At 39.2% G+C, this 22,447-nt stretch overlaps 1 protein-coding gene across 1 annotated transcript in view; it reads right to left on the reverse strand.

The window, feature by feature from the left end:
• Nucleotides 1-22,447, reverse strand: part of DCHS2 (dachsous cadherin-related 2) — a 408,274-nt gene that overhangs the window by 82,809 nt on the left and 303,018 nt on the right. The window contains exons 4-5 of the mRNA XM_077477070.1: nucleotides 10,906-11,142; nucleotides 1,570-2,577 (exon numbers count right to left, since the gene is read on the reverse strand). Of these exons, the coding sequence (XP_077333196.1) occupies nucleotides 1,570-2,577; nucleotides 10,906-11,142 (1,245 nt within the window). The remainder of the gene's footprint in view (nucleotides 1-1,569; nucleotides 2,578-10,905; nucleotides 11,143-22,447) is intronic.

The raw sequence follows: 22,447 nt of genomic DNA on the forward strand, positions 1-22,447 counted from the left end.
TAGTTTAAAGCACAGAACAAAGATAAAGGATAACATGCAAACAAAGGCTTCTAATGAACATCAACATATTGAAAAAGTAAATAACAAAAATATTGAAATAAAGCAGGCACCGGAAGGATGATTGGCCAATGCTAAAAAGGAATTAAAAATTTTAATTTTGTTTATCAGAATGTTGGTATAGAGATTATTTCAGAACCACATATTTTCAAGCGTTTTTTTTTTTGTTTTGTTTCATAAATACAAGCTTTTCAATCATGCAATACCATGTGATTACATGTGATACCATTCAGATCTATGAAACCCATTTTTTTTTTTGCTGGAAACCACATTAAAGTTGCAGCAAGCAGGATTTCTGCTAATGCAACACATCTAAAATGTGTAAATGTGAACAGAGCCTCAAGGCTCCCATTCTCATTGGGTTTTTTGATTTTTTGATTTATCATTCATTTTATGAAAGTGCTGGACTTAAAGTAAACCTGGCTGAAATATTGGCTCACTGGCTGCCATGCTGATTATAGACTCTGTTTGAAAGACCTGCAATAAGTATGGAAATTAGAGGTTCTGACTTCACCGGCTGTTTGCAAATTCTAGACCAGTGACTTAAAAAGTATGAGGGTCAGAGACAGCTAGGCAACTACCATTTTCCGAAGCATATCACCAATGGAAACCTTTATATTGCTCCCAGTATTTGTTTCCTTTTAGACCTCATTCACACCGCACGTGCATAAAAACTGATGGAAAAAAGCACAGATCTGACTTGCATAGAATATTTTGGGCTTGTTCACACTATGTACAGAGATGTGCATATTTATTACGTAGCAAACACACTATTCCCAATGCATATGTTCCTGTAAAAGTGGCTGTATTTAAAAATGGGTGCTAAAACGACCACCGGCTGGAACCGTGAACAATCAGAGCGAGATATGTCACCAGCACACCATGGGTCTCCAAAGTTGGGTCCGAAGGTTTATTCAGCCACGCAGGACCTCTTCATTAGGCAGGTGTCCAGCGCCCAGATCATATGCCTGATGAAGGGGTCCTGCGTGGCTAAGTTGCTGTTTAATGATGTGATGGATGAATGAAGCTTTGAACCCACGTTTTGTAGATCCATGGTGTGTTGGTGACATCTCGCTCTATTTATTATGTAGGTCTCTGCATTGAGACAAAGAAAACACAAGTTTCCTATGTGTCGTATTCACTGCATAACACTTCTGTCACGTGAGGGGTTTTTTCTGCGTGGAAATATGTAACATAAATTTTCTGCAAGGGCACAGAGAAATCCATTGTTCTCTATGTGCCCTGTTTACATCACAATGTTGATGTCACGTGGGGGTTTTTTTGTTCTGCACAGAAAACAGACACCAATGTTGTGGTATGATCAGGGCACATGGAGAACAATGGTTTTCTGTATCCCCTTACAGGGACAGGTGCAGAAAAACATGGTATGCACAAGGCCTCATATGGATGCCAAAATATTGTCTTCTATGATGCTAATCCTATGTTGAATATTGATGGGCTATTCCAGCTAGTAAGTCTGAAAACAACATAGTTGATAAGCCTATACATTACCTGTCTTCGAACTGATTTGGAAATAATTTTCTTCGGACAAGAGGAAAAATGAAAGCTGCCCATTTTTCCCAGAGTCTTTGTCAGATGCTGTGATTGTGCCAATTACTCCATTAGGACTAGAACTTTCCACAGTGGTGAAAAAATACATGGTTTGACTGAAAGCAGGGGAATTGTCATTAACATCCAAGACCTTGACAATTACTGTAGTAGAAGCCGTTTGCTCCTCTACAAAGTCTGTACAGCTTGCCACTACGATCAGATTGTACACATTGGTTCTTTCAAAATCCAGAGACCGACGCAAGAAAATCGATCCGGTATTGCGATGAATTGCAAATGGAACTGAACTTTCAGGCCGCAAAGAGTAAATAATCTTTGACAGCTGGCTTTGTGCGCCTTCAATGTATGCTTTCACCTGGAAGATTCTGGAATATACTGCAAAATCTTCATTGATTTCAATTCGATGCGCTAAATTACCAAAGGTCAAAGTGTTAATTGTGTCTGGCTTTGTGACACTGATGGTTAATGTAAGAAGAGAACTTAAGAACGGATGTCCATTATCTTCAGCTGTTATCAGCAGAATATGTTCACACACCATTGTTAAAGTAGTATTGAGGTACAAGATTCCAAAATTGGGGTCAATGACAAACACATCCTGGTTTTCACTTGCAATGCTATATGAGATGAGTCCATTGTATCCACTGTCAATATCCTGTGCCTGAGCTATATACAGGGCACTGCCAGGAGAAGTGTTTTGCTGCACACTTATTCTGTCATTCTCTCTTGGAAATACAGGTGGATTGTCATTCACATCAGTTATAGTTACATTGACTTGTGTGCTACTATAGGCTGGAGAGTTTCCTAGTTGGGACTGGATAGTGAGCACAACAACAGGCTGAGTTTCATGATCCAGTTGCTTTGCTGTAGTAATAATACCAAACTGGGGGTTTATGGAGAACATCTCTTGCAGATCGCCAGATAATATCCTGTATGAAATTGGCTCCATGGAATCTTTAAACAAGCAAAAACAGACTTGATTAAAAATGAATATTAACAACACATAGAAAATTGGAACTCAAAATATGAAGATGGATTATAGCTGTGACGATACATTACAACTACTGCATATAATAATTCATACCCTTATCTGCAGAATATATGAATATCTAATAGTTTAGCACTTTTCAGTATGTGTGAATGAATTGTTTACATCAAACTCTCAGCAACACCAGAAAATAAATGTTTTCCTAATAGCCTTCTATCCCCCACTCTTTATGTAATACATTGCTTGCCAACAATTTGACAAGCCAATGCATGTCTTTCTCAAAATGTCTTGAGAAAGACATATAGGGGTTGATTTACTAAAAACAAATCCACTTGAAAGTGCACTTGGAAGTGCAGTGGCTGTAAGGCCGCGTACACACGCGGGGACTGTTCGCTCAACTTTGTCCGTCAAACAGTTTCAGCGGACAGTCCGCTCAAAATTAGCATGGACGGACTTGCCCACACACGACGAACGAACAGTCCGCTGAAACCGTGCGCGATGACGTGAACGGCACGTACGACGGGACGAAAAATACGACGTCCTATACACTGCAATGCAAACTTCGGCGTGTAAATCCTTTCTGAGCATGCGCGGAACTTAGTTTGACGAACAAGCCTACACACGAGGGGACTGTTCGCTGAAACAGAGTTTCAGCGGACAGTTTTTCGGAATTTCCGAAAAACTTTGTTCAGCAGACTGTCCGCTGAAACTGTCCGCTGAAAGCCCACACACGAGCGGACTGTCCGCCGAAACACTGTTCAGCGGACAAAGTTGAGCGAACAGTCCCCGCGTGTGTACGCGGCCTAAATCTGAGGGTAAGATCTGAAATGAGGGGAAGCTCTGTTGATTTTATCATCCAATTATGTACAAGCAAAAATGCTCTTTCTTATTGTCCTTGCATGTTCCCCCTAATCTACAGTGGCTATAAGAAGATCGCCAAGACCCTGAAACTGAGCTGCAGCACGGTGGCCAAGACCATACAGCGGTTTAACAGGACAGATTCCACTCAGAACAGGCCATGCCATGATCGTCCGAAGAAGTTGTGTGCACGTGCTCAGCATCATATCCAGAGGTTATCATTGGGATATAGACGTATGAGTGCTGCCAGCATTGCTGCAGAGGTTGAAGGGGTGGGGGGGTCAACCTCCCAGTGCTTAGACCAGGGGTAGGGAACTTTGGCTCTCCAGCTGTTTTGAAACTACAAGTCCCATGAGACATTGCAAGACCCTAACAATCACAGGCATGACTCCTAGAGGCAGAAGCATGATGGGATTGGTAGTTTCAAAACAGCTGGAGAGCCGAGGTTCCCTACCCCTGGATTAGACCATATGCTGCACACTGCATCAAATTGGTCTGCATGGCTGTCGTCCCAGAAGGAAGCCTTGTCTAAAGATGAAAGCCTGCAAACAGTTTGCTGAAGACAAGCAGACTAAGGACATAGATTACTGGAACCATGTCCTGTGGTCTAATGAGACCAAGATAAACTTATTTGGTTCAGATGGTGTCAAGCATGTGTGTGGCTGCAACCAGGTGAGGAGTACAAAGACAAGTGTGTCTTGCCTACAGTCAAGCATAGTGGTGGGAGTGTCATGGTCTGGGGCTGCGTGAGTGCTGATGGCACTGGAGAGCTACAATTTATTAAAGGGAACCATGAATGCCAACATGTACTGTGACATAAAGAAGCATGATCCCCCCTCTTTGGAGACTGGGCCACAGGGCAGTATTCCTTCATGATAACGACCCCAAACACACCTCCAAGATGACCACTGCCTTGTTAAAGAAGCTGAGGGTAAAGGTAATGGACTGGCCAAGCATGTCTCCAGACCTAAACCCTATTAAGCATCGGTGGGGCATCCTCAAACAGAAACTGGAGAATCGCAAGGTCTCTAACATCCACCAGCTCTGTGATGTCCTCATGGAGGAGTGGAAGAGAGCTCCAGTGGCAACCTGTGAAGCTCTGGTAAACTCCATGCCCAGGAGTGTTAAGGCAGTGCTGGAAAATAATGGTGGCCACACAAAATATTGACACTTTGGGCCCAATTTGGAAATTTTTACTTAGGGTGTACTCACTTTTGTTGCCAGCGGTTTAGACATTAGTGTGTTGAGTTATTTTGAGGGGACAGAAAATGTACAATGTTATACAAGCTGTACACTTACTACTTTACATTTGTAGCAAAGTGTAATTTCTTCAGTGTTGTCACATGAAAAGGTATAATAAAATATATACAAAAACGTCAGGGGTTTACTCACTTTTGAAATATACTGTATATACACACTTAAAAACAGAAAAGCTGATCAACTAAATTAGGTACTGAAGATACACGCCTGTAAGGAAAGAAAACATACACATATTTTCTAAAGCAGCATTCTTCAGTAGAATTAATTTTCTATTGCCACCTAATGGAGTTGTGTCAGCATTTGTGAGTAACTGATGTTGTGATATGTCCAATTTCATAGCTACTGCAACTGCTGTTGAGTCAACACAATAAAGGTAACATAATGAAAAGCTGAAAATTAAAACTCCTGCAGTGGAACTGTAGAAATTTAGGTTTTTCAGCATAGCCAGTGTAGTTAGACATTCAACTGATGGGCAACTGCAATTTTCTGTGAGCTACAACAAAGCAACATATGCATTGCTGTACCTGATTTGGAGGGACTGTCCCTCTTCGGGAACAAAGTCCATCTGTCCCTCTTTCCTTCTAATTTTGGTCTCATGTATATGCATGTTCTTTAAAAAAAAAGTTTCTATTTAACTATCAAAAGGTGTATAATAGTGCTAAGCCTTTTATTGCATTTCTAAAAGGTTGCATTTGGAGATTTCAAAAGCCAGTATAAAGCAATAGTAGTGGTTAAAATGACTACTTTTTGCAATTTAATTCTCCAGATAATGGGGGTTTGGCACTGGTGTATGCTTTGTTTACATACTTTTGCTAATAGTTGCCCCTCTTTCCCATCCCAGAAAGTATATGCAACAAATAATATATATTTTAGTAAACCAAAAAGCAAGCAGTTACAAAATACATTAAAAAAAGCTCATCAGGATTTTCATCTATGAAATTATTACTGGGGACTTCAATATGGGATTTTGCATTTACTTGGTGAGATCTGTCACAGCATACCAATGCAATCTTCTTTCTCTGTAAGATTTCTATATCATTCTTAGTATTCAAGTTACAGTCTCTCACATATCAACAATAAGCAAAGCTATTTCTAAGCAGGCACCAAACAGATTCAAGCAAGTCCCAAAAAAATGAAAGATGAAATTGGAAAATCTGAAGCTATTTAGCCAGGGAAATAACATTTCTTAGTATTGACATTTTAATACAGTATGTAAAGCCGATTATCCTTTTTTATTTTTAGCAATCTAAAAAAGAAAAAAAAGAAAAAATCGGACATTTGCTACTACCAAACTACAAGGCGAGCGTGAGAGACTTGTCTTTTATATTGCTCTAGATGGCAGCAAAGACTAAATCCGTGTCTAGTTCTGAAGCTGTTCTACACATAGGATGGAAGCATATTTTCCTATTTCTTGTTGCCCAAGGTGTAACGTGGTGCCCGGAAATTCAATGTGGTTGTCATGCATTCTGCTAGTACGAGATCCATGTCCCTTAGTGCACTTGGTAGGACACATATACATTAGTAATGATAGGTATATTACAGAATATGACCAAAATTTTGTGGGCATCTGACCATCATGCCTATATGAGTTTATTGGACATCCCATTAACATGAAGTTGACCCCCCTCCCCTCTTCCCAACCCGTTCAGTTATAATAGCCTCCACTCTTCATCCAAAGATGTTGGACTCTATTCAAGTTTCTCCTTACCAAGCTACTTTAACCAGAATAGAGGCACAGCTAACACACTGTAGAAAGTTTGGGAGCCCTGGTTGGAAGTTTTTGGTTTAGCCCCCTTCTCATTATTTTCTTATAAAATATAGCAGTGCTAATTGATTGAGTGAGGGATAAAATACTGCAGTGACGAATAACACAAATCTAGAAAATAACTCAGGAAGGCATACAGATGGTAGAAAATAAGCACGCTGCTAGCACTAAGACATACAAAAACAATGCATTTCTTTTTAATGATCAAAAATGGTATAGTTAATAAATATATGAAGGTCCTTGCTGAAATAAACATACCACTGTTCTAACCCCAACAGCCCACAAAAAAACACCAATAGTGCAAGCATATACAAAAACATGGTGATAAATAGGGTATGCTTCTCATGATTCCATTAAATTGGCATAATAGGAAAAATTCCCCCCCCCCCGTAACTAATCCAAAAATCATCTCATTCATATAATTTGATATAAAGATATATATTATTATTATTAATCTTAAGTGACACAGCAAACTACCATAACAGGAATAATGAGAATCTGCACCATTCCTGTCAGGAATAATCCAATGATAAGCTATGACCTGCTTTGAAAACATCCTTTTCGAGTGGGATTAGAGCAGTCACAGTACATTTAGGCAACTGCTTTTATATACTGTATGTATTAATTAATGTTTTGACAATTAAAATACATATATTATTTTTGTATGTCTTGATGCTAGCAGTGTGCTTATTTCCTACATCTACATGCCTTTTTCAGCTATTGTTAGACAACTGTTAGGAGATTAGTTTCAGGATGTGACTCAAACCAGGTATAGCTGAACGGTAAAGAAAAAAAAAAAAATAACATGGAAAAGAGACAGACTATAACTCTGTTATAATAGTTAAATGAATACTACTTTGAGCATAAAATGTTTTTTAATTCTGTTTATTTTTGATATAAGAAAAATGCGTGACTCTTTGGAAAAGTTGATAACGCCTAAGGCCCGAAACACTTGAAAACACGAAAAATTCCACTGGTGAGTCCAATCACATGAAGATCAGGTGGATAGCTGACAAATCAAATATATCAAATAAATACCTAATGTAAACATTTATCAATGAAAATGCTATACAGCATTTCAAATACATTTCAAAGACATTTCAGCAATAGATATTACAACTTTAAATGTAATTATGACCTTGAGGTAGAGACACACGAATAAGCAAAAATCAAATGCTTTTTTGTGTATGCCATACTTGGTCATACAGTATATACTAAGTTAGGATCAACCTTTTCCCCTAAACAGTAGATACTGTTTTTTCTTGCAGACATTTACCCTCTATGATCTTCACCTTTCTAGTTTTTAGTATCGACTGCATGATGATATCCACAATATACGTGATTAAAATTTGTACAATTTGAGTTATGTGAGCTGGAGAAAAATACAGACCATCACATTCTGCTTTATGGATGAACATTATATATTTTTTTTTAATTTAAACTCAACTTCAACCAATAGATATATGAAGAACAGCTTCTCTTCTAAAGATGTGATTGCTTTGATCCTATTAGTGAATTGTGACAATTAACACTATAGTAAATAAACTAATAAATAAAATGATTAAAAACAGCTGACCTGTAAAACTTTTTCCTTTTTACTGAATCTAGCCCTTCATTTCATCACTGCAATTTGGCAGTTTCAATAAGAACTAAAAGACTCCTACATTTTGAATCTACAGATCTGTTTCTGTCCTTATTCATCTGACTGCTGAACCTGTTTCTGATGTCTATACTGTCTATCCAGCAGTCTTATTCAGCATCAGCATTTAACCGTTTAATATAGCCTTAATAGTTGCAGTGGGTGCTCACACTAGATATGTTTTGTCCCATAGTCCCCTTTCCGTACCACCCATTCAAGAAAATTCAGGAACTAGTCACTAAAAAAAAAAAATATATATATATATATATATATATATATATATATATATATATATATATATAAATTATAAATGCAACTTAAAGATCTATGACTTTTTCTATGTACACAAAATGCCTATTTCTCAAATATTGTTTACAAATCTGTCTAAATCTGTGTTAGTGAGCACTTCTCCTTTGCCGAGATAATCCATCCACCTCACAGGTGTGGCATATCAAGATGCTGATTAGACATCATGATTATTGCACAGGTGGGCCTTAGGCTGGCCATAATAAAAGACCACTCTAAAATGTGCAGTTTTACTGTATTGGGGGGTCCGAAAACCAGTCAGTATCTGGTGTGACCACTATTTGCCTCACAGTGCAGCACATCTCCTTCGCATAGAGTTGATCAAGTTGTTGTGGCCTGTGGAAGGTTGGTCCATTCCTCTTCAATGGCTGTGCGAAGTTGCTGTATATTGGCAGGAACTGGAACACACTGTCATATATGCCGATCCAGAGCCTCCCAAACATGCTCAATGGGTGACATGTCCGGTGAGTATGCTGGCCAGGCAAGAACTCTGATGTTTTCAGCTTCCAGGAATTGTGTACAGATCCTTGCAACGTGGGGCCATGTATTATCATGCTGCAACATGAGGTTGTGGTCGTGGATGAATAGCACAATAATGGGCTTCAGAATCTTGTCACGGTATCTTTGCCCCTATTGAATGCCTTGCATTCATTGAGAAAATTACAAGATGTCTGCTGAATGCCACTTGTGTTGAGTGAGCAATCCTCTGTTGTTATTATGCAGCAGGGCCAAGCATGGACCAAGGACCAAGGAAGATAATGTCAATTACTGTAGTAGTAGTGACTAATTTAGTGATTCTCTGTTTCCCCAGATGTCTATTAGGTATAAGAGATGCATTCTTTCATTGGTCCAAGATGGACCTATATAACTGTGCAAAAAAATCTATACGTAAACTTCAGCTTCAAAAAAATAAATTTAATCAAATGTCAACAGTAATTCTTGTGACCGTATAATACTCCATCAAGAAGCATGATTAAGGATCTTTGGCCTAAAACTGTTGGTATTTAGGGGAGTCCAGCAAAGATATTCCAGAATGTTGGAAACAAGAATGAGTTAATTCAATTGAAAATACAGAAAATTTACACTATTTAATTTGCCTGAATATGCAATCGTGTCCAAATTGCTGAGAATCAAAGAACGTAATATTCACAAACTGTGTTATTCTCTGCAGATTCTCCACAAAAATCTCACCTTATTTTGTTTGTCCTCAGTTTTTCTTTCACTGACACAAAGCTTCTTAAAGCTTCCTTTTTTTTTTTTCAAATCAATTAAATGACTGCAGTTACCATGATTTATATAGTACATCTGTACTATAATCCACAGCAGGACAGTTTTCTCCATTGACAGAGATCTATATATTTGATTTTGAATTTGGAAGTAACACAAAGTTTTCATTCCAATTAAACTATGCAAGCACAGATTTCTAGTGCTGACCTTTCAAACGAAGTCAAAATAACTAGAGAAAAAAAGTGCACATGCAGCTGCTAACTAAGGGGGCTACCATTTATCATTGTGGCTTTTTGAAACAATGAAAGAACAGCTGTTAACTGGGATCTTCAAGTTATATCAAACGTAAAGTGTATGTCTGCGCAAATAAGCATAAGGCATATTTAATACATTTCTGCAATACATTCACATTTCCCCAAGTTTAGTCAATCTCAAAATATGGCATGCACAGCAAATACCTGCTAATCTGTTTTGGCTGTTTGGGTATTTTGCTCGTGTTTAAGGTTTAGCGGCACTTCTAAAGGCTTAAAGTTTCTTACCTTTTAGGCATTGTATTTCAGAAGATTAAAAACCATCAGTGTACAGCCCCCCCCCCTTATACTCACCGATCACAATGTGCATGAGAGCAGAAGCTCCCCCAGGTCTCTCCCTCCTCACTGACTGAGACACAGCAGCGGCAGCCATTGGCTACTGCTGCTGTCACTCCCAGCCAGTGAGGAGGGAGCAGGAGGATGGGGCTGAGCTGTGCTCTGTGTGTCTAATGGACACACAGAGGTGGCTCAGGAGCAAGCACGCACGAGTGCCCCTCTAGCAAGCAGCTTGCTATGGGGAACTCAAGGGGGGGGGGTTGGGTTTGAGCACTGCTGGAGGACCCAAGAAAAGGAGGATTGAGGCTGCTCTATGCAAAACTACTGCACAGAGCAAGTAAGTATGACATGTTTGTTATTTAAAAAAATTCGGAACCTTTACAAACACTATAATGCAGTATAGGCACTGCCAGTTACAACTGCAATCCATCTAATCATGTTCACGCCTCTCTGTTCAAGTTATGAAAGTGTACTGTTTAGTAAATGGAAAATCAACAAAGACAGCAGAGAAGAGAAAAAACACACCTATATATAATTGGAAATTGGATAGTCTAGTCCTGATGCTAATGATTTGTTTGTATCTGTGGTACTTTACTTATGCCATTAACATATGTGCCGAACTTACATTGTAGTGAAACTTGTAGATACTTACTTAAAGGTTCCCTGGCCTTGACAATGCCGACAGTGCTGCCTTGTGGAGCATCCTCTGCAATTACAAACACGTAGCGTGATTTCTCAAATACTGCCGGTGCCACTGCAGTCTTCAGAATTTTAACAGTGATTGATGCATTCACAGAAGATGTACGACCACCCCGGTCTCGAGCACACACAAAGAAGGTCACTTGTGAATCTTCCAAATGATTGAGAGCAGAGATCAAATAGATAATTCCTAAATGTATAAAAAAAGACACACAGTTACAAGTTGTCCAAACAGCCCAACCTTCACTACAACAAACAGAAATCACCTGAATCACAATTTATAAAAATTTTATTTCAGTCTGCTTTTAGTCTATGTGGCAAAACAGTATACTGCATATGCCTGTGCTATGCCCACTAACCTTTCTGTCCTGTAATATTTTAGTAGACAACCATATCATCACACCACATCACATTAATTAAATGTAGAAACGTGATCCTGCGCAACGATATGTGAAGCACACACCTAAAAGTAATGAGATATAAATAGAATGGATAAATAATGGATAAATAAAACCAACAAGTGAAGTGGTTGATCCAAAATCTAGTAACATAGAAGTAAAAAATAAAAGTTGGAAAGATCTGGGAGGTGTCTAAAGACACTTATAAAATGAATATGTCAATATAGCTATCTTGTTAATTCTTGGATAATAAACTCTTGAATAATAAAACGCCTTTAAAAAAAACTCTTTCAAATTCAAGAGTTTAATATCCAAGAATTAACAAGATAGCTATATGGACATATTCATTTTATAAGTGTCTTTAGACACCTCCCAGATCTTTCCAACTATTATTATTTACTTCTATGTTACTAGATTTTGGATCAACCACTTCACTTGTTGGCTTTATTTATCCATTATTTATCCATTGTATTTATATCTCATTACTTTTAGGTGTGTGCTTCACATATTATTGCGCAGGATCATGTTTTTTACATTTATTTATTGCTTTGTGTTGTGTGAACACTACTAGATCGTGCTGCAGATTTATTTCATTGCACTGTTATTGCACTTTATTATTGCACCTTATTCAGGTTTGCACCTTATTTTTATTGTGACTACGTTTTAACACATAGTAGCGTGAAGGCTTCTTTTTATTATACATCACATCAATTGTCTGATCAAATCATTACATGTATGTGTATGGCCACCATTAAATCTCGTGTGTTTATATGATCATAGCACCTGCTGATAAACTGTATATCTTTGCAACTAATAGCAGTCCACACACTATACAGGATTCATTCTGCACCCCCAATTAGATTTGGGCGAACAGTCCACTTGCTCGCCTACCCCCATTTTCCTGACCTGCCATGCTCAGATAAGGGTCTGGTATGAATTTTGGGGGGGGGGGCCCAAAAGGCCTTGTATGGATTGGGGGAGACCCCCACACAGTTTTTAAACATTTTTGTATTGCTAGCAATGGTATTATATTTCCATCAATTTAAGTGTAATTTTTTTTTGTTTATAAATGTCAGTTTTGTTGCAGCAGGTTATATACATGGTACAGATTTGCCACTTTACAGGCAGAATAAGGGACCCCCCCCCCCCCCCGCACTATATTTAAAGGAATTTTTCATTTTTATTGTTTCACTTTAAGCATCATTAACCACTTCAATACAGGGCACTTTCCCCCCTTCCTGCACAGTCCAATTTTCAGCTTTCAGAGCTGTTAATTTTTAATGACAATTGCTTGGTCATGCAACGCAGTACCCAAACAAAATTTTTATATTTTTTTGCCACAAATAGAACTTTCTTTTGGTGATATTTGATTACCTCTGGGGTTTTTATTCTTTGCGCTACATATAAAAAAAGACCAACAATTTTGAAAAAACAAACAAACGTTTTTGTTTGTTTCTGTTACAAAACTTTGTAAATAAGTAAGTTTTATCCCTCACTGATGGGCACTAATGAGGCTGCACTGACAGGCACTGATGAGGCAGTACTGATTGGCACTGATGGTGAGGCATTTATATGCAGCACTGATGGGCACTGATAGGTGGTACTGATAAGCAGCACTGATGGGCTCTGATAGGTGGCAGTGATATGCAGCACTGATGGGCATTGGTAGGAGGCACTGATGGGCCCCCATAGGCTGCACTAATGGTCACTGATAGGTGGCACAAATGGGCAATCAAAGGTGGCATTGATGGGCACTTTTAGGTGGCACTGATGGGTCACACTGATGGGCACTGATGGGTGGCACTGATAGATGGCCCTGATAGGCAGCACTGATCAGGAGGCACTGCCAGGCATCATTGATGGACACAGAGTGCCATCCTAATGGCACTGATTGGCACCCCTGGTGGGCTCACCTGATGATCTGAAGTGGGCATCTCTGGTGGTCTGAGAGGGCATCCCCTATGGGTCTGCACTGATAATCAATGCACTGATTATCAGCGCAGACCCCTCCTGTCAGGCGAGCAGCCATTGGTTCTCCTCTACTCACGCTTGTCAGTGCGAGTGGAAGAAAAGCCAATAAACGGCTCTTCCTGTTTACACTGTGATCAGCTGTGATTGGACACAGCTGATTACATGGTAAAGAGTCTACCTCATAGGCTCAGCTGAGATTGGAGATGCGGTGTGTCAGACTGACACACCACACCACCGATCTTCACGCTTAGCGCACCCAATCCCCCCCCACCACGCGGAAGTACTAGTGGCTTTCCTGTTGGACGTCATATGATGCCCAGTCAGGATAATACAATCACTTTCCGGCCATCATTTTGCTATATGGCGGTAGAGAAGTGGTTAAAATCACTGCTCCTGTAAAAATGATCTCTTAAAAAAAATATGTTTTGCATTAATACATGTCCCCCACGGCAGTACCCGTGCCCCCCATAACCTTTTTATGGCCAATAACTTGCATATAAACCTTCAAAATGGACACTTTTGATTTTTAAAGTTTGGTCCCATAGACTTTAATAGGGCTCTCGGTTCGGGTCCAAACTTTTGCAATGTTTGAGAGTTCTTGTGCAAACCGAACTTGGGGTTGTTCAGCCCAATTCTACCCCCAATTACACGAATATGTTGTTATTTTTTTATATTATAGCTCTACTCTTTATATAGATTCACTACTAGCACCGATAAAATAAATATATTTACATACAGTATAATAATTTGTGGCCATCAACTTTTTGTTGCCTTATTGAGATGTATACCTGCATATTTTTTAGAATTCTGTACCTCATGAAAGTGCAGCTTTCATGCACAGAGACACAAAAGTAACAAATGTAAGCCAAATGAATTCAGTGTATAACATGCTCCAGCTAGATCCCATACAAAGCCCTGATAACAGCAAGAGGTACTAATTTTACACCGGAAATGTTTATGGAATTTTGACAAACACTGTGACTATCCAGATCCCTTTAGTTTTTTTAAAGCTGAAAAGTTATAGGTATAGCTTGGTATTCCAATTATTTTTTACAGGAACTGATAATGAACCAATACCCAATTTTATTGGTGGACTGCTAATTATAAGCTTTGGAGACAGCTTGCCTGGGAGTCAAGCTGTTTCTTTTGCTTTTAGGCTCCATGCACACTAGTATTTTGCATAATCTCAAAAAAGCTAGAAAAAAATTACTGGATGAAAAATGCAGTTAATAGAATTTTTGTGCCAGTTTGTAGTAGCATTTTAGTAGGTTTTAGAAATTTTACATGAAGAAAAAAAGAGCTAAAAAAAAGCTGTTATGAGCATTTTGGAAGTTTTTAGGAGCATTTAAGAGCGTTCAGCATTTTATTCTACTGGAAAAAGGCTCCAAAAAACTCTACAAAAACAAATTTTTTCTGCTCCTAGATGCCGAAGCTTGAAACACGCTAACCACCATGTAGTGTGCATGGACACATAGGATAACAGTATTTAGCTTCTAGGAGCAGAAAAAATTGCTAATAGCAGTTTCTAGGAGCTTAAGAAAAAAACACTACTACTTGCGAGTGCACATTTCTATAATTCCTAAAACCGAAGATGAAGCCCACGAACCTCGGGCCTTTTGCCCAATTTCCCCACTAAATGAGGACATGAACTTCCTGGGCAAGATCTTGGGCTCTCCCATTAATAAATACCTATATTCCCTGATCCACAGAGACCAGGTTAGCTTTGTGCCAGGCCATCAAGTGGGGGAAAATGTCTGGTAAGGTGGTTCACTTGATTACTCTGTTACATCGGGGATTTCTCCTTTCGCTTGACATATACAAAGCTTTTGACTTCCTTTCGTGTGACTTCTTGCAATATGTACTTCAGTGATGGGACTTCGGGGACTCAATTCTTACCTGGCTAGCCACACTCTACTCTTCTCCCTCGGCTGCTGTCCACAAAGCTGGCTGGCTGCTTATTGTCCTCATTCCCCATCTTCAGAGGAACACAGCAGGGTTGCCCCCTGTTTCCTGTTCTCTTTATCTTGGCCCTTGAACTGTTGGCCATAGCTCTTAGAGCTGACCCAAACATTACCAGAATTTCATATGCGGGTGCTAGAAGGTAAATATGTTCGCGGACGACGCTCTTCTGACCCTTACTAATCCAATTGTCTCCTTACCCTATCTAAAATCTCTCTTGACCTGCTTTGCTTCCATCTCTGGGCTCCAAATTAACCCACTCAAAACCATCATGCTCAATATCTCCCTTCCAGAATCCTTGGTTTCACACCGCTAATCTACCTTCCCATATCATTGGGCCAGCTCAGCTTAAGACTACTTGGGCATTAAACTGATTTTCTCCTACTACTCTCACTTCACTGCCAATTTTTATCCTTTGTTACGCTCCATCATAGGGCTCATGACATCTTGTTATTTATTCATTGCAGCCAAGCGTGCAATAGCTAGGGCCTGGAAGAAGCCAGCTGTTTTGTTTGCAGAGGTAAAGAGCATTTTAACAACTCTCATGATAAATTTCTTAAGGTCTGGGGCCCGTGGTGGTCTTACGCACCCTTGCACCCGACCAGCCTGGGCCACCCTAATCGATCTCCTCTGCCCCCTTAACCCACCTTTTTTGTTTTTGTGAGTTTGGTTTCAAGATTTATTTCTCCCTAATTTTGTGGACTGCTCCACACCGCAGTCCCTGAGCAATACAGCTCAGACACCCTGTGTTGACCAACGATTATGACCAGAGGGTTATTGCTGTTCGATAGTTCATCTCACAAAACACCTTCTATATGCAAATCTTATGCTGCACTATGAAAAAAAAAGGGTGCGGGGGGACTTAGTGGGCCATTATATGAAACGTATATGAATAGGTCTCCATCCTTGATTCAGTAGAAACAAAAAATAAATAAAATGGGACTTTATATGAGGTATGTATGGCAACAGAAACGCAGTCTATATAAAAACAAAATGTTTATTGCTAAATGATGATTACATAATAGGTTAGAAAAATCCATTCATAGGTTTGTGTCCATAATGACAACATGTAACAAACATTGTATTTAAAACAACAATAAATGATACAATGTATAATAAATATATATCAAGATAATACATTGTAGAGTATATATATAGCAGCCATCCTAGATGACATGGACCACCTCAGAAACAGTATAAAGTTAAAATCTTTATATATGGAACTGGTTAAGCCATCCAGTGGAGATGAGATGCATCAAATAATCCCTATGCGTTTCGTGGATTTAATCGTCTCTGCGGGGGCAAATGCATTAAATAGATGTAAAAAAACACAAATATATCAAATAGAAAATATTGTATAAAAAAAATCTAGACAGGGTGCCTGACAAAGATGAATACTAACCAAAGAGAGAAAAGTGCTTCTTCCCCTTGGGTACTTACATAGGAGCTAAATATGAAGTGGTGAGATAGCAACAAAAGTCCCGCTCAAGGCGTCTGTCATGGGAGCTGAGGTACTGGGAACCAAGGAGCAAAACAGGACCATAAAAGGAACCTGTATGGATGGAGATGCCTCCTTCATTCCCACCACTGGTCAAGCCAGCATGACGCTGGGCGGGGCCCTTTTCACAGATATTCAATGAATTTTCACCTGAAGAATGGATTAAATCCGACGAAACACGTAGGGATTATTCAATGCATCTCATCTCCATTGAATTGTTCAACCAGTTTCATATATGCATTACAGATTTTATCTTTATACTGTTTCTGAGGTGGTCTGTGTCATCTAGGATGGCTTTTATATATACCCTATAATGTATTTTCTTGATGTAATGGTCATATGTTTATTATACAATGTATAATTTATTGTTGCCAGTTTTTTACATACAATGTTTGTTACATGTTGTCATTATGGACACAAGCCTATGAATGTGTTTTTCTAACCTGTTATGCAATCATTATTTTGCAATAAACATTGTGTTTTTTTTTATATTGGCTGCGTTTCTGTCGCCGCACATACCTCATATAAATTCCCATTTTATTTATTTTTTTACTTATGTTGCACTATGCTAAATTCACTGCTCATATCCCCTGCATGGGATTTTTACAGCTATATATATTTTTCTTTTATTTCAATAAAAAATATTGTACCAGGAAAAAAACGCTACTGTGCATGGAGCCTAATTGACCTGTAGCATACACATAGCCAGTGAAGTCAGAAATCTTTATTAATATACTTGTTCAGGGTCAGTAGTTTAAGAAGTAATGAAGACATTAGATCAGCATAACAGCCAGGCAATTAGCATTTTCAAAAAATGAGATCAGCACAGATCTCTTTTAGACATATTTTAAGTTTAGAGCAATAAAATGATATTATGTTAAATGATTACAGCATATTTCACAGAAAATCTTTTAAGAAATGTCTGGGCTCTAAAAATGGCACAAAATGAATTTTAAGCGTTAGGACAAGTACGCAAATGAATTATGCCAGAACGGTAATTGTCCAATTAACCTTTTAGCTGTCTTTTAGCTATCTCTCCTTTGGGGCAAGTTCTAATATGTCGAGTCTTGTATATGGAGCTATAAAATATGTTTCCAAAGCAAGTGTGAATTCCCATTATTAGGATTTATACGTTATTTTTTCACTGGGTCAAATACAATACAATTCTTACAAGGCACACTTGCATAATTTCATTTGAGAAAGACGTTTGTTCATGTATTCAAGCAGCTTCAGGACACCAAATATAATTATGGGTTTGATGCCTGGGTCACTAAGAAGTCAAGTTTAAGTCAGACAGTCGGCAGATGGCCAAACATGGTTAGCAGTTTGTTACCTAAACTAACCTTAAAATCTAGTAGACAAATTATTTAAACATGTTTAAGATGGAGTTCAACTGAGCAGGATTAGACATTTGCATTGCCCACAAACCACTAAATCTGTTTTCAAAAGCATTGATTTGCCTGAACATGCACATAAAAACACACAAGGCTGACCGTATGAGAGAAGAACTATTAAACAAAATCATAAAATGAATATACATACCAATGGGATACTGGAATTTATATTTACTTTTTATTTGTATTAGTAATAAACATGTTAAAAAAAAAAATCATTCTCATTTAGAAACATTTAGGCTATATGTACACGAGCAGGAAAAACACACCTCTTTTGGAAGCACTTTTCTTTTTTTATGCCTCTAAACACAGCTCAGAATTAGCCAAAATGTCAATACACATTGTAATATTTATGTTTGTATTTTAGAGCAGCATTTAGGGGCATAGATGGCATAATTTACACATATGCATGCATAAACATGCATATGTGTGTTTTAAATTTGCAAAACCGCATGCATACGCCCATATTTCAGCCTGGTGGCTACAACAAATGAATATTCTAGCCCCTAGAATGAAATTATGAGCAAACATCTTACACAGATCAAGTATTTTTTTACACAGGAACTGGAAGGATAAAGTGTAAATGGGGATATTTTATTACGCATGTAATCTTTAAGTGTTTTTCGTTTATTAAAACAGCATCATGTTGCAATTTACAGTGTTAAAGGTGTCATTCTCTGGTATAGCTAGTAATACAACTTGGGCTGTGTAATGAGGAGAAAAAAAAGCAATCAATTAATCAAGCAAGTAAATAAATAAAATAAATAAATGGAAAAAGAATATAATTAATCTTGTGTGGATTGCAATAAGCCATTGTTTAATCCATGCTTTACAAGGTAAACATTCACTGAGCTTAATACATGCAAATAATATGCCAGCACAATCCCATCTCTTTATTGTTCAATAAGGGACACTGTATTCAGTTCATCTCAGACAATTGGTATAAGAACTGCTGCCTAAAGGAGAATTTGGACAAACGAAAGAGTCTACGGTCATCTACACATAGCTTTCCCTCCCCCCTCCAAGCACTCCTAGCGTACTTCAGGTTTCTTTCTAATGTCCTAGGAGGATGATCATTGTTCCTCTATTAAGAAAAGTTTATCCCCTTTTTACTAGTCATTTTATTTTATTTATTTTATCTTTTATCAAGATATTTTTTCTTTAACTCCTTCCCACTCCCCCCTGCTATAGCCGAAAGATAGCTACAGCATGGGCTTAATTTGCCAGGAGGGTGTACATGGACATCATCTGTGATCGGGTGGCATGCTCTATGATCGCCGAGTCCTTCAGACCCAGCTGATCACAGATCAAGGTAAAGGGCCAATAACAGTGGCCCTTTACCACGTGATCAGCTGTGTCCAATGACAGCTGATCATGGAAGTAAACACAAGCCGTCTTGTGTTAAGGGGACATCAGAACTGATAATCAAGTCCAGTCCCAACTGTGCCCACCAGTGCTGGCAATAAGTGTTCACCAGTCTGCCAATCAGTGCCCACCAGTGCTGGCAATCAGTCCCTACCAATGCTGCCAATCAGTGCTCATCAGTACTGCCAACCAGTGCCCATCAGTGCTGCCAGTCAGTGCCCATCAGTGTCACCTATTAGTGCTTCCTATCAGTGACCATCAGTGTCGCCTATCAGTGTCAATCAGTGTCACCTATCAGTGCCCATCGGTGCCACCTATCAGTGCACATCAGTGCCGCCTATCAGTGCCACCTATCAGTGCCCTTCCATGCTGCCTATCAGCGCCCATCAATGCCGCCTATCAATGCCCATTAGTGCAGCCTGATCAGTGCCTCCTCATCAGTGCCCATCAGTGCACCTCATGAGTGCCACCTATCAGTGCTCATCAGTGCAGCCTCACCAGCACACATCAGTGAAGAAAGTGGAGAAAAATTACCCGTTTGCAATATTTTATAACAAACTATACAAAACTTTATTTTTTTTCTAAATTTTTAGTCTTTTTTACTTGTTTAGCAAAAAATAAAACACCCAGTAGTAATTAAATATGACCACAAGAAAGCTCTATTTGTGCGAAAATAAAGCTAAAAATTTCACATGGGTACAGTGTTGCATGATTGCACAATTGTCATTCAAAGTGCAACACCACTGAAGGCTGACAATTGGTCTGGGCAGAAAGGGGGTAAAAGTGGCCACTCTCCTCTCCTCTCCTATCCCCTTCACCCCCCAGCACTGATTACACCCCCTACACTCGATTCTACCCCCCCTGCAAATCCACTCTCTGCACCTACCATTATTAGCTGTTATCTGTCCTCTTCCACTCCCACCAGCTTCAGGTGCTGCATGGGGCTTGGGGGATCCAGATGTGTCCCCCCTGCCAGTCAGATCGCCCCCCCAACTGCCCCCGGACCCCCGATCCACAGCTCCAAGCGGCATCTCTCCTTCCCCTCCTTCCACCTGCAGCTTCTCCCTGCACTGATTTCTGTGATCTGTCAGGCTGTGGAGCACGTGGGGGGGGGGGGGGGGGGGTGAAGTAGGGGCTTGGGGGTAGTAAAAATGTGTAGTACAGTGGCTATAGGAAGTGATTGCTCCTATATGAACTGACAGCTGATGCATAGTAACTGTGAGTGTTACAATGTGTCAGACTGTCATTTTCTGAATGAATGAGAAATCTCTATACAGATTCCTCATTCATTCAAGTAAAGTGCTGCAGAGAAAAGGGAGTATCATCAGTCACTTTCTCTGTCTCAAAAAAACAGAAATGGGGGTCTACTTAGACCTCTGATCTCACAAAAGACCTCCCCCCCCAAAAAAATACAAATTTAAAAGTGGCTTAAAAAAAATGTAAAAAGTTAAATAAAATAAAAAAATAACACAAACATAGTAAGACCCCCCCAGGTCCGCCCACACTCACCCCTCCACAGTGACACCTCCCCCCGCACTCACCCCTCCATGGCTTCCTCAGCTTCTCCTCCCGGCCAACCTGATCCATCCTGATTGGCCAGGAGGAGAAGCTGGAAGACAATAGCAAATATTAATTTGCTATTATCACAAGTGGGTGGGTTTGGGGTGCAATGCTCTGCGCCCCGAGCCCAACCTTTTTCAAGCCAATTAGAGCCTCAGACTACAATCATGTGGCTTGAAAAAAAAACTCATACAAAAGTATGGTGCCCTGCAGGGGAGTGGCGACGCAGCGCCCCTAATGGACCAGCCCCTCCCGGTAAGACCCCTTTGACATGGACTATGTCAAGCAGATCCGCCTGTTCAGTAGGGGATCTGTCTGCTGATCCCCGCTGAGCAGGTGGATGAAAGATTTAAGTGAAAACAAAAAAAGCAAAGGAAAAAATGCAAAAATGGTCTGGCCACCTGAGTGTACAAAATGGAGCACAGGGCATGGTAGTGAAAAGGTTAATGGCTGTGTGTTGAGATATTTTGAGGGGACAAAAAATGTACACTGTTATACAAGCTGTATACTCACTACTACTACATTGTAGAAAAGTGTAATTTCTTCTGTTGTCACATGAAAGGATATAATAAAATATTTACAAAAATGTGAGGGGTGTACTAATTTTTGTAAAATATACGCACTCACACAGTATATCACATGCCCCTGTAAAAAAACACTATTTTCTTCTGTAGTTACAGTGATTACTAATGTCTGTTAGATGTTTTGAACAAAGGTTTCTTTGTTTTAAATGATGCCGTATTTAAAAATCAAGCATTAACAATAATAATAGACTCAATTAGGCTGGAAATTTGGTATATTTTTTTAACTCTTACAATATTCACACAAATAGGACATAATCATTGGGATCTCTATTATTAAGCCCTTTCATTGCATGGTCCAGGAAAGCATTGGCTGTTTCAGGTAATTTAAGGGCTCCAATACTGGCTCCCTCTCCAATGCTAAGCAAGAGCATACGGCATCAGTAACGGTAGCTAGGGCATTCTTTAGCTTGGTTGAAATCTTCATAACAGGCATTTCATCCTGATTTGATTCATCCGAGGGTTCAGCCTTAATTGCCACCTCCTCCAAATGTGTCTGGGGGGTAAGTGTATATAGAATAAATGGAAAGCTGTTTTTTTTTTTTTTGCAAAAGAAGTACATTAATGCTATATTGGTACATAGAGAAGCTGGAATTTAGAAAACAAAAAAGGTGAACAAAGGTGAATTTTAGCCTTTAAAGAACCTGGGTCCTGCACTGTTTAATTAGGAAAATTATTTGATCTCTGCATGATTTTTGGGCCAGGCTCGATTTTCACACAACCCTTGGGTTTTCCATGAAAAAACATGATTTAAAGACTATAAATAACT

The sequence above is a fragment of the Lithobates pipiens genome, unplaced genomic scaffold (assembly GCF_037356315.1).
Source record: "Lithobates pipiens isolate NorthernLeopardFrog02 unplaced genomic scaffold, aLitPip1_a1.2 Scaffold_13, whole genome shotgun sequence".
In the NCBI taxonomy this organism is placed as follows: Eukaryota; Metazoa; Chordata; class Amphibia; order Anura; family Ranidae; genus Lithobates; species Lithobates pipiens.